Genomic DNA, 12,765 nt, shown 5'->3' on the forward strand with positions numbered 1-12,765 from the left:
TGGTTATCAGCCGCAGGCTGAGTGGTGCGTTTTCGGTGGTGGTAATAAAAGAGTGCGCTCTTTCCACAGAGATCAATTGATTACAGCAATTGATTCGACAGTCTGGTTAGCGATCGACTTGAGCTGAATTGAAGACGTTGTCGTCGTCGTCGTCCGTTGTAGTTGCTGACGATGATGAATTTGTCTTGCTCTCTGATTATCGGCGAAGTTGATCATCTCCGTCCTTCGCTCATCCATTGAGGGGTCGTTTGGCACCGAGGGCACAGACCCTTTATCATTGGGGGCCCCTCTTTTGGTGGCCGCTGGGGGCCTCTGCCACCTCTGCCACCTGTTCCCCGCCCAATGGGAGCAGTGATCCAAGGACCAACCCCTATTAGACTTCAGCCGAGGGGGATCCCTGAACGCCTGGACCGCAGTGAGACCCTAGGTAAGAGTTTCTGCCCCTACGCAGACATTACAGGTAAACTCTTTGTGGTGCCCTAAGCACTTGCTGGGCGAATAGGCGTTGAGGCAGCCCTACTTGGCTGTGTGCTGGCCTCCTCAGCTCTTGGATTTCAGCTCCCGCGTCGATTCTTCAATCTGAGCTGCACAGGAGCCAGATCCCTTTGACAGGCGACTGACACTCCGGTTCGTCAACATCTATGGCCGACCGTTACATCTGGTCATAGAACCTGGATCTCTATCAGGCGAGCAGGGTAGTGTTTGTTCTGCTGAAGTCCACCTCTCACTGCTGACAGGCTCACCAGTTTTCCGCTAGGCGGTAACCCTGTGCCCAAACTCTCGACGCAATCCAATGGAGTCTGGCCTCACCTAAAGCACTGTCCAACATCGGATCATGAGCAAACTTCCCGGGCTTTCTTTTATCACTGGCAGGCCACGCACGCATGATGAGGAATGGAAATCGACCTCCACAGCAGAAAGCGCTCACCATCCATAACAACCTAACCGTCGACCCTCTGCCGTCGGCTTGCTGAATTGATGGCAGACAGCGAAAATGCGACCATGGCTGACTCGCCGGAGACGGCTCGAACTCGGGACAAAGTCCACCACACGGTGACCGCCTGCGTACGATGCAGACAAGTGAGCCTCATTCTTGTCCTGCCGGGTTCCTTGGGATAGTCTGTATTGACTTGCCGCAGAGAAAGACACGATGCGACCCCGCGCTTCCCCGATGCGAGCCTTGTGAAAGGAGCAACGCGCACTGCGAATACTACGACTCGACCAAGAATAGAACCATTCCGCGAACATACATCACGTCCCTGCAGGAAACTGTGCGCCGGCTCAATGAAGAACTCAAGGCATTGCAGAAAGAGGATGAGTATGAACCCGACCACGAGGCTATGGCGCGGGGCGCTGGCCTGGTCAAATTCAGTGAGAATGATGAATGCCGGTTCCTGGGACCCTCAAGTGGCATTGCCATCACCCGGTTTGTCATGGAGTTCGCGAAACAAAACTCGATCCGGAGGACAATCAAGGACGTCGTACCACAGCACGCCGCTCAAGAGATCAAAGATAAGTTTGACGCCGAGAGCAGCAAACCTACGTCGAAAGTGTACCCTCTAATCAGCTCGGTCGCTGCGCCAGACCTCCCGAACCGTGATCTTATGGATCGCCTTGTTGAGATTTACATGGCAAAGGCACAATACATGCTCCCGCTTCTCCACGAACCCTCTTTCCGCAAGGAGCTCCAGGCTGTCTATGATGGCTCAAGAGATCCAACTCTTAACTTCCAGGTCCGACTAGTTGTTGCAATTAGCATGCAAAAGCTCGACAAGCAATATGCCGGACTTGCCGACAGCTACTACCTGGCAGCGCTCCCATTCTTGACAGGCGCTGTTCAGAAGATGGATTTGTCGACACTCCAATGCTTCGCGCTTATTGCTCAATATTCGCTGCTCACGCCGACTCGAACAGCCGCATACTGGGTGGTGGGAATCGCGGCAAGGTTATGTCAAGAGTTGGGCTTATGTGAAGAAGAGACGATTCATCGACCGCCTTCCGGCGCCCGGCCCAATGCCCTTGAGGTGGATATGCGACGGCGATTGTTCTGGATCATAACGTCCATGGAGTACGGCCTTGCGCATAGTCTTGGAAGGCCCAGCGCATTTGGCGTAACTGTGGACAACATCAACGTCAACTTTTTTGAGCTCTGCGACGACAAGTATATCAGTGCAGACGGACTGCTGCCTGGCCACCACCCCATTATGAAAAAGTGTATCTCAATACATTTCTTCAAGATGAGGCTGCTCCAGGCCGAGATCAGGCGGACTCTGTATCTCAAGAAGCGAGAGGTCCCTGTGCACGACCAAGATCCGTGGTTCCGCCAGATGCTGAACAAGATCGACAGCTGGGTCCAGGATTGCCCCAAGAACGACGAGGGATCTGGGTTGAGCGAGGCCTGGTTCATTGGCCGTAAGAACACCATGATCGTGTTCATGTATCGGCCCTCTCCGCAAATCCCCAGCCCGTCCCTACAGGCAGCTCAGAAATGCTATCTTGCAGCCACATACAACATCCGACTCCAGAAACGCCAAGTGGAAGGACACTTGATCGACATTACCTGGATCTTTACCCAAGCCATCTTTATGGCGCTGAACACAGTGCTCTGGTGCCTGTCGTATCCTGGAATTCGACAACAGCATCCCTTGGAAGAGGTCCAAATAGACATTCAGGACGCACTTAGAGCCATCGACCTCTGCGCTGACCGCTGGCCGGGAGTGCGCTCCGCTCAACAACTCTATGAGAACCTCGTGTTTGGCTGTCTCAAGGCTTATGAAGCCGACAGCAAGGAATCGCCCGCATCGCAATCAGATTATGTCTCTTCCACAGCGACCCATGAATTGAGTTCGGCGGCTGCGTCACAGTTTGCCAACAGTCCGGCCAGTACAACGAACACGTCCATCTATGGTGCACAATCCCCGCAATCCATTCATAGCGTGCATGTTTCAGCAAATAACCACAACTTCAAGAACGCAGCGGCTGGCTATATCGATCATTCGACGCAGCAACAATTCCATCCTCAGCCAGAGATGCTCCCTGCATCAACACAGCCAATGGCCAATCCGCAACAACAGTATATCCCTGTAACCACCCATCCATCACTTCCCCGCATTGACGCTACTTCCATGCACTACAGTCTGCCTGGCTTCGACCCACATTCCTTCCCAGCAACGACCGGCGCGGGCGCGGATGGAGGTGGTCCGTGGACAGCCGCACCTCTCATTCCAGGAGTAATACCCGGCATAACGGGCTCTCCCAACATGAACTACGATGAACTTCCCTACCTTGCCTCCTTCGGTCACGAGTACAGTCGATACATGGGGCAATCTTTCCCTCCACCGGGACCAGCCGGGTCTTCTGGTCCTCTGGGAACAGGAGCGATACCAGGTGCCCATCCTGAGACAGCTACCAGAGCAGGTGGCGCGGGCAACTATGCGATGCAGAGCCTGAGTTCCCAGCAACAAATGGAACTTATGGCCATTCTGGAGAGGGAACAGAGCAATGGCCAGCTGCCGGACGTGAGTGGGTTGATTAGCGATGCAACGACTTTTTACACGGCGCAATTGCCATGACGCATGATTTTCACTGCGCTGGCTTTATGAGATATGAGCTCCCGTCCTCTCAGCGAGGCTAGGAAAGGGAGGGAAATATTAAACAAAACAGTACAAGGAAGGGGTGGGCATTCATTCTTTGCCCGCCGGCCTTTTCTGCAGGGCCAATTCGTTCACATCGAGGCTGTCCAGTTTGTCGGTCACACGAGCTCAGGCCAAAAGAGCAGTGGCCAGTATTGGTCGATGATTTCCCTAACTTCTACTCGACACTAACGGATGTGCCGGATCTATCCAGCAGACTGGTAGCGAATCGCCCCCATTACCACTGCAGCCATCATCTATTTCGGCATTCGGCGACTCATGCCTAAGGAGACACCGATTGAAACAAGGCTCCAAGGCAGACATGCTCCCCCATTCACCACCCTTCTCGCATCCCAGAGGCAGACTCGAGCTGTAAGCGCGATGCGCCTTGCCTCTTGGCCTGCCAAGAGCCTAGTTTAGGGTCTCGAGGCAACGGACGGGGACGGATACACCGCCAACAATTCTAGGAGATGATGGGAGACCAGGCAAACTGTCACGATCTGGTGGGGTTCTGTGGTTGCCTGGCTCCAGCCAAGTCCACAGCCTATTCCTCCGCCATCAATTTGACGAGAAGGGGGAAGGCCTCCATTTCGGGTGGCACACCCTCATGCTAGGCAACGCCAAGGCACTGAGTGGCGTCCAATGAACACGGCATGGAATATGTATAGAAGCGGTGGAAGGCGCAGGGATTTAGCATTCTGAACCTGCAGGGGACAACAGGACAGGCGCAAGGACGGGAGAGAATTCGAGGCGGGGCATGAGAGGGAAAAGGAAAAACGGAAACGGGAAAGGCCAGCCGAACTGTGCACCTTTGGGAGAGCCTTGGGCTGTAGGCTCTCGGGGCCCTTGGGTCTGGAACCCTTTGACCTTCGGGGTGGGCATGGTCTTGTACGTCGCGATGTCCGCTGAGGTTTGCAATGGGTTTGAGGGGACTGCAGTAATGAAACTCAAGCATACAATGCACTCACTGCGATGCAATGTCAATGTGAACTGAACGAATAAATGAACGAATGAGAAGTCCTGAGGACGCTTGAGCCCGACTCAGCCCACCATGTGAAGAATCGATACCTATCTATGTCCCTACTTACCAAGGTAGGTAGGTACACAAAAAGTCGTCTCGCAGGGTACTATCAAGGGCGCGAGAGTCCAGACCGCTTCAAAGCCACGCTGCCCTCCGTACCTCACGAGCGGGATGAAACAACCGACTCGGTTAATCCTGGTCGGATGCACGCATGGATAACTTTCACCATGCCAGCAGCCCGCACAGAAGTATGGTACTTTATGGATGGCTTTTTCACAGAGCCCGCGGAATTGCGTCAGGGTCTCCCTGGTGGGAACGCTGCGCAGGGGCAGGGGCAGGGGCAGGCCGGCAGGCAGAGGCAGAGGTGGGTGGTGAGTGGTGGGTGCATGGAAAAGAAGAATAGCACCTCGTAGTAGTCAGGCGCTGGTGGTGGTAAGGATGACGATGGTGGTCGTGGTCGTGGTCGCGATGATGGATGATCGGGGTTGTGTGGCTGGTGGACAATCCAGTGGGGCATACTACTTGCCGAGTACTTAGTGACGCAACGGAGCCAGGCTGGAACCATGACCGCCTGGGTTGAAGGATCCCCATGCTTCATCCCCCATCCAATGACGGCCGCAAACGGGCCTTCTCTTTCTGGAACAGCCGCCGACACCTGTCTATCGTCAACGGGCTGGGTTGTCAAAACTATCATTCATTCACAAAGAGACGGCCGGTGCCAGCCAGCCAGCCAGCCAGATAGGGCTCGCCGAAGAAAATGCCCACCCAAACACCTTTCTTCCCAAAATTCCATGCAGGGCCCCAAAAATGGGCACATCCGAGGCACCAATCCCCGACTGCCCGCTAATAATGGAAAGGGGATAGAGTAGTAAGTCAGTAGTTCGTGCTTGCAATGGGTCTTGGAGTGTGTCTGGCTGGTTCGCGAACCCGTGTGTTTGCTACTGCAGTGCGGGGGCCTGAAAGTTCCCTTGGGGGAAAAGTCGACCAGGACCAGGACCAATCCTCGTCCGCGAGCTACGTCTTCTCTCGGAAAATTGGCGTCAATGTTGCTGTGCCATTGGTGCCGTCTACTGGGCCATCTCACGGCCTTGCCGGACCGTTGAGTCAAACCACACGGAGCGAGGGAGGAAGAGCGTGGATGGATTGGTCGGTGATCACATTGTGCTGCACAGCCACGCCGTTCCAGTTTGGTGGCCTTGCCGTCTGGTGAACCAGCCACACAGAGCCTTTTCGCATGCATTTGGCGTTCGATTGCGATTTGCGACGGAATGCAGGGTCAGGGCGACGCCTACTGAGACGTAGTCTTCCCGCCCATGTCTTGTTAGTCCTGGTTCAGGTGAAATGATATGAAGACACACGCAACGGCACCTAGCACGTGCCTTGGGTAGGTTCTTTTGGTATACAAGTGGAGCATCCATCTATCGGGGCATCAGCCACACGAGCCTCAAGGTGTGGCGTCGTCTGTCTGCGATTGGCCCTTGTAAACTGACCTAATCCCTCTTTGGGGTGTTGGCGCGCAGGGGGGTCAGTTTTGACTTTAGTGCCTTAATATTCTGACGCATATCGGCCAATCAGCGTGTTCCGCGGACTCCGAAAGCCCGATGAGCCTGAGGCTGAGCAACATGGGCCCTATTGCGAGGCCTTTTGTCCTTGTCCACAGGACATGACGGCACCAGACGGCGCCGCTCCACCAGCCGCTAGGAAACCCACTACAGAGCAAAGAGCCGCAAAACCCAATAACTTTTGGCATCAAGCGGGCTCGACGTCCTCTCACATCAAGGCCGCGTCCACGGGTTGCCCAGCCTCGAGTCCATATCACTAACCACACCCCTCGGGATGAATGCTTCGTTTCCTTCAAAATCCCAAGTCTCCCAGACTCATCTGCCTCGCAACTTGCACTCAATCTCCGAAACCTGGATCCGTCCAAATGCTTTTCTTCACAGTCTCTCCTTCCACATCCTTGACATTCGTCGCTCCTGTTGTTTCCCTTGATCCTTGACCGCTGGCCGGGTTTCCTTTTCGTCCTTCCCAGCTGTGGGATTTGCCCTTGGCGCGCTGACTGATTGGTTGTAATCTCTTGCCACCTGCCATCATGGATCATTTCAGCATTTCGTTCTCGACCCCGGATGAGGGCCATCAGCCGCTCGCTTCGCTGGTCGGACTGATCGACAGTCCACCGGAATTGGAAATCCGATATCCTGCCCAAATGGGATTCCAAGCGCGGGCGCCCATCGCCACCCCAATGGACCAAGCACATGCATTCCAACCAGCAACTTGGCGACAGGTCTTTGAACAAAGCCGGTTCCCCTTGTCGAGTGACAATTCACAGACCTCCCAGTCACATCGCCAAACGTCAAACTCAAACACTATCATGGCCTCAATTATGGGTCGACATGACATTGCAGCCTTTCGAGACACGGTATGCAGCTACCTTCGTCTGACTTCCGGATTGTGGACTGAGTTGTACAACCCTCGAGAAGATTCAACTGCGCATCACCTCCTGAAACGCTACCTCTGCCAGGAGTACGGCAGACTCCCTCCGGACTTGTGGGACTTGCTCAAGGAACTGAGAGATCAGTATGATTTCGAAAATTCGCGCTACGACTGTATCGATTTCATCTCTTCACTCCCAACGCCGGCGGCTCTGTTTCCGCAAAGTTTGGCATCTTCCGGGAGTGAGGAGCGAGATTTTTGGGGTACCAGCAGTTGGACGGCCCCTCGCGCCCTTGAGGCGAGCAGTTCTCGTGCAGCCCCAATGTCCAGTCCAGGCTCTGGCCGAGAGGTTCAGACAAGATCCACAACATCGGTGCCTGCGGCGAATGGCAGGAGAAGGTTTCAAAGTCCTTCCCATCAGAGGGCGAGGGGAAGGGCACCGAAGGGAGTGGTCTTCAGATGCTCTTACGAAGGTTGTAGGCATGATGATTTTAGAAATGCCGGGAACATAATGAACCATATAAGCAAGTGTCATGCAGAGTCTCCGCTCGTCCACCAACATCCAGCAACATTTATGGTGCCAGCCTCATCCCCTCAGCCGAGCAATCAAGGCGACGCCACGACTTCGGTGGTTACCAATGCGAGCGACCCAACTTTCATTCGACGAAGATTGTCCCAGGAGTACGACGGCAGTGACGATGGGACGGCGGCCGCCGGCGATGATGGCGTCAGAGACATCGGTGACATCGCTTTCACTGCTGAACAGGATGAACTCCAGGTTCATGTGGTCCAAGGAGTAATGGGTGAAGGCTCTCCAGGAGCGACTGGAACCAGCGGGCTGGAGTCCAGTTCCCTTCTGGAGGCCTTCACATTCGTTGAAGGCATTCAGGGGTCGTCTCACTATCCCCCACAGCACGAGGTTAGATATGGTCAACTTCAAATCATGGAAGACCGAAGATGGGAGACAGGCAGGAGAGGCTAGCTTGGTTCGTCAGTGGTTCATTCCGACAAAAGCGAGGCCGTACCGCAAGGTTGTCATAATTACTTTAGATCTCCTCGGCGCAACTGGAAATGGAGGACGAGGCCTAGGCCTATGTTTGTTCACATGCCTCTAGTTAGTCCAGGCGATCGTCTGTGAAGCTTGGATTGTCGGCCCGCGGGCCAGGGCACACGAAGCAAGGGGGAGACACTTCATCGAGACGGCCTTTGGAGCTATTCCGAGTCAATCAGTGACAGTACCGCCAGTTCGTATCGTCAGGACCAGCTCAGCAGCAACTGTGTCAGATAGGGAGCTTTGACTTTGCCAGAGGATATCAAGACGTCCAGGAGGCGAAAACGGGGCTGCCGCAGGGACTGCATGATGTGGTTGACACATTCGAGTCGGGGTGAACGTATGCAAATGGCCATTTTTGGTCTGAGGTGACTCGTGTTCACATTACCAGTACGCAGTTTGTCCTGTACTATCCGCCAGTCCGTTGGTAATGGCAGTGGGTGACAAGATCGCATGGAACTTTGTTCATATTTGCCCAAGGCGGCGGCGGTGGCGGTGGGAATACCCGCGTAACAAAAGGCAAAGAGATGAAACTCGTCAAGAATTCCTCCTCTTCGATTTGTTGATATAGCAGAGGGATGACACCTGAAACACACCTGTTAAAGCTAGTGTCCAAAAGAGCCGACCTTGTGACTGCGCTACTAAGTCCAAGAATAAGCCCGGAGACGCAGGGACAAGAATCAAGCGAGGTTCGAAGGTGATAGATAGTTGACTTCAGCTGGGACGGGTACGAATCTTATTCGGATCTCCATCCGAAACCAAATGAACGTGAACAAAGCAGCAAGCGTGGCAGTAAGTGATTGGAATCACGGCAGTGGGCGGGATCCAGGGTTGCGGCCCAGAGCCCATCAAATCGCAGGGATCAGGCTAGAGCTATTGGAACGCGCATTCGCCTCTCATTGCGGATGGTTGACCTGCACAATGGACTGCTGCGCTGCAATGGGAAATTCAGAATGAGGAGCGACCCAGCTGATCAACGGCGCGGTTTGTGGGTTCCTGAACTCCCAATGCAGGTCCCCACCGACTCTCGAGTCCTGGTGCTGATGTCGAACGCTCTCTCGACACGGGTCATGGACGAGGCCTTGCAAAGCTGCAGATCTGCACATATTTTGGCCTTGGGCCATCAAAAGTGCCATCCTTGCTCATTGTTTCCAAGGGTAGAATCGGAGCAGGCAGGTATTTTTGGGTGCCCCCGCTGTGGCACGACCACGATGATGACGTGACGAAATTGATTTTCCTCACGGAACTCCACGACAGTAAAAGCACCCAAGCAGCGACTTCGTACGGTATGGTATCGCCGTGTCGGTCTCGGTGGCAACTGGTAGTTCAACTTGTTCCTGGGGGGGAAAGCACGTCTTCCTGAGGAACCTTGGGGGGAGACGTCGTGTAGGGGTGGACTAAGGTCGAACACTTGCAGAACCGGGGTGGCGATGAGCCAACGGGCAGGCGTTGGATGTCCTTTTCGCCACAACCACGAGCCAACGGGGTGAACAGCCCGAGCGTTCATGCTGCAGTGCCAGATAGGCACCAGCTCCGCGTTTCATGAAATGTCCGAGGATGGGTGGGCTCCATTGTGCATCGGATACGCTGTTCCTCTTGCTTTAGGTGGACCGTTCGGGGCCCTGCTTTCGCTGCACGAAGGAAAGACATAGCTGGGTGGGCAGACGTGAATCGTTGCGATGAGATTGGGGTGAGAGCAGCGATCGGTCGCTGTCAGGAAGAAAGGCGACTGGCGGCGTTGAGGGAAGGAGGCCAAAGATGGCAATACCAAAGATGCAAGACGACTGATCTGTGTCGTCGTCGCACAACAATGCCAAGGTACAAGATGGACCGCCACTGTGAAGCCAGAAAGAAGATTTTGGATTGCTTAGGTAGGGATGGGCGAAAGTTGCGTGGGTGCCACGCCGAATCACTAGGAGACAAAACTGCCAGACAGGTGGGGGGTGTCATTTGGCATCGCCGTGCTAACTAGCCTTGCCCCAAGGAAGCCCCATTGAGCACCTGGTGGCACTCTCAGGCGCCTGGTTAGGCTCTCCCTAGCCCCGACCAGCTCCTACAAGCCTTACCCAACTCAGACATAACTGTTCGACTTTGAATTTCCATCATTCCTTTCCTCTTCTTCACTTCCACCAACTCAGCACCACTCTCGCCATCCAACAACAGGCCTGATGATTTCCGTATCTGCCTTGCCTAACTGCGTTCGCCCGCTGTGCTCTATTACAATGCGTACCTCCCCTCTCGCTGTCGTCTGGTCTCTCAAACCTGCATCCTTCTTATATCACCTCGTGGTCTCCCATGCCTCAACGCCCATTTACCCACGGAGCCCATTCTATGAATGCCAGCCTAACACCTACAACTTCCTTTCTCCAACACGGTTTTCATAGCTTCTCTTTAATCCTTGTTGGTCATATCCATCTTCGATTGCTGTTGTCACTGCCGCTCTTTGGCTAGCCCTCTGTCCCGAACGTGTTCCCTCGCAGAGACACCTTTGGTTGTTTCTGTCGGCCTGTCCCCCATTGTGCTACCTGCGCCGCGACAGATCAGTTCTCGATCCTCGATTCTCGAATCTGGAGTACAGGCAATCACGTCGTCCTTGCCCTTCCTACCTATCGAACCCGCTCAACCTCCCAATACCTTCTCCCTGCCTTGGGTCAACGAACTATGTTCCTCCATCCCCGAGGCAATCGGCCGAGGCCGTCGCAACCACCCACACCTACTCACCCCCAAGGCAACCCTCATATCCCGCAAACTGATGTTCTTAGCGAATTGACCTGTCATGAACAATTCATCCTCTACTCACATATCATCCTTGCCTTACTCGAAGCCCACGAAGATGAGTTTTCCGTGCTGAGGAACATACGTCACGGACCGGCGTTACCCCTGTTCCAAGAATTCTTTCCGAACCTTTACTCAACCCCTCCGCCGGAGATTTTTTCTTTGGTTCTTCAGATCAGAGCGAACAAGAGCTGGGACGCCATGAAGCAGGATATCTTAGTGCAAATCAGCAATGCTCGTCCTCCGGCACCTTCGATGACTCTTCAAACACCGGTGCGGGCAGGCGTTGCTTCCATACCTATTTACCCAAGGTCTCAACATGGGCTATTTCGCCGGACTGCTGGGCCCCCCGCGAGTCATCCCGCGTTCGTGTCACAGCATCCGGGTCGCGCTGCAGGCTCATCTTGCGCTGCAGGGAGCCCTACCTCTGCTGAGGGCCACCCTTCGACAACAAACTCTGGTCGAACCGCGCCGCGTGGGAAGCGTTTCTGCTGTCCGTCGAGGAATTGCAAGAGAACCTTCACCCGACAAGGGCACTATGAGAATCATATGCAAAGATGCCACGCCGAGATTCCCGTCCACGACCCTACCGAGTCCCTTCGTACGGTATCGAGTTCAGGACAACCAAGTGCAGACGGCACGAGTGGACAGGATGCAGCAAGGACGGCGAGAGGTGCTGCCGCGCCAACAACCCCTCGGCCAGCCGTAGCAAATCCGATGCTGCACACATCTATTTCGCCCTCTCCCATGCAGCAGAGAGCCCCCCTGCCTGCCCCGAACGCTGACACTGTCGGGTCATACACACTTCAGTCCGGTACCAGCCCACAAATTATCTTTCCTCAGATACGGCCGCTCGAACCAGATACGTTGCTGTCTGGCTTCCCCTTTAATATGGATAGACTCTACCACTACAATTTTCCCACTTCCGAAAGCCCACTTTTGGAAACACCGCGGAGCCAAGCCATTTCAAACCTCAACCACTCATTCTTTTCTCCGGGCTCTCACATGAGCAATTAACGCCCTCTGAGCCGTACGAGCGGGACCACCCAGGTACTCACAGCAGAAGACGCACTCACGAAGGGGGCCACCCTGCGACCATTTGACTGGGTGAGACATGACTCTCTTGGTTTAACACTTCGTGTTAAAGCCCTGCGGCATGAAGTCAACGATGAACCCATCGTGGAGGTCTACACAGTGGATTTATCGCAGCAGCCAGAGATACCAGCCCCGGTACCAGCACGAGAAGCCATTGGATTTTTGCTTTTCTTTCCTTTAGCGGATTGTGGAAGGACATGAGATGACGAGTCATGAGTTGATGAGTTAGCTGCACGAGGATACAGTTCGGCTTTCTACAACAAGATTTCTTACCTTTGATTGGGACCATATCTTGTCGATGATATCGAAAGAAAGCCACGCGCCTGGATACCACGAGAGCTGGATATAGGCTTTTATTTATCGATGCTATGGGGGGATTGAGCTACAAGCTCGGTGTGATACACCTGGAATGTTGGACCATTATTGGGCTTATTCCAGTACCTGGTGCCATGATGGAGGCCAACTACGTGTTTGATTCTATATATTATTTTGCGTGTTTGGAGATATCCATGTACAATTAGAACGGGAGTTCATGAGGTGCTATGTACGAGCTTGGCCGACACCGATGTTATCTAGCGGCAGTCAGTACGCAGCACACAACATACAACATACAATTGTTTCCCGGCGTCAAAAGTGACCTCCAGTACATACCTCATGGAAGTGGTGTGTGATAATGAAGCCTGTTGAGCCTCGGTTAGTCGGGGTTGGGCCATTTCCCCAACTGCGGGGGAGTCGATGCTCCGTCGACGCCTTTTCGA

General features: G+C 54.2%; 3 protein-coding genes across 4 annotated transcripts; all 3 read left to right on the forward strand.

Moving 5' to 3' along the window:
- The first annotated feature begins 572 nt into the window (after window positions 1-572).
- Window positions 573-4,672, forward strand: PV07_03011. 2 transcript variants are annotated; one of them, XM_016389669.1, is made up of 3 exons: window positions 573-695; window positions 747-1,080; window positions 1,140-4,672. In XM_016389669.1, exons 2-3 carry the CDS (start codon window positions 979-981, stop codon window positions 3,570-3,572), a joined length of 2,535 nt encoding a protein of 844 aa, XP_016251571.1. In that variant the 5' UTR covers window positions 573-695; window positions 747-978; the 3' UTR covers window positions 3,573-4,672. The 2 variants fall into 2 exon arrangements, with proteins under 2 accessions (XP_016251571.1, XP_016251570.1); XM_016389668.1 differs by having other exon boundaries at window positions 573-1,080.
- A 1,803-nt stretch (window positions 4,673-6,475) lies between these two features.
- On the forward strand, window positions 6,476-8,572 carry PV07_03012 (uncharacterized protein). The gene has a single exon (XM_016389670.1). It carries the CDS (start codon window positions 6,746-6,748, stop codon window positions 8,066-8,068), a length of 1,323 nt encoding a protein of 440 aa, XP_016251572.1. The 5' UTR covers window positions 6,476-6,745; the 3' UTR covers window positions 8,069-8,572.
- Window positions 8,573-10,270: 1,698 nt separating this feature from the next.
- On the forward strand, window positions 10,271-12,688 carry PV07_03013 (uncharacterized protein). Its single transcript, XM_016389671.1, has one exon. It carries the CDS (start codon window positions 10,799-10,801, stop codon window positions 11,927-11,929), a length of 1,131 nt encoding a protein of 376 aa, XP_016251573.1. The 5' UTR covers window positions 10,271-10,798; the 3' UTR covers window positions 11,930-12,688.
- Window positions 12,689-12,765: the final 77 nt, after the last annotated feature.

Source organism: Cladophialophora immunda, assembly GCF_000835495.1.
Source record: "Cladophialophora immunda strain CBS 83496 unplaced genomic scaffold supercont1.2, whole genome shotgun sequence".
Lineage (NCBI taxonomy): Eukaryota > Fungi > Ascomycota > Eurotiomycetes > Chaetothyriales > Herpotrichiellaceae > Cladophialophora > Cladophialophora immunda.

Bases quoted from the DNA above. Each gene is read 5' to 3' on its own strand.
- PV07_03011 (XM_016389668.1), top strand. From the start codon at position 979: ATGGCAGACAGCGAAAATGCGACCATGGCTGACTCGCCGGAGACGGCT. The intron at 1,081-1,139 runs GTGAGCCTCATT...GACTTGCCGCAG, and splicing joins CCTGCGTACGATGCAGACAA to AGAAAGACACGATGCGACCC.
- PV07_03012 (XM_016389670.1), top strand. From the start codon at position 6,746: ATGGATCATTTCAGCATTTCGTTCTCGACCCCGGATGAGGGCCATCAG.
- PV07_03013 (XM_016389671.1), top strand. From the start codon at position 10,799: ATGTTCCTCCATCCCCGAGGCAATCGGCCGAGGCCGTCGCAACCACCC.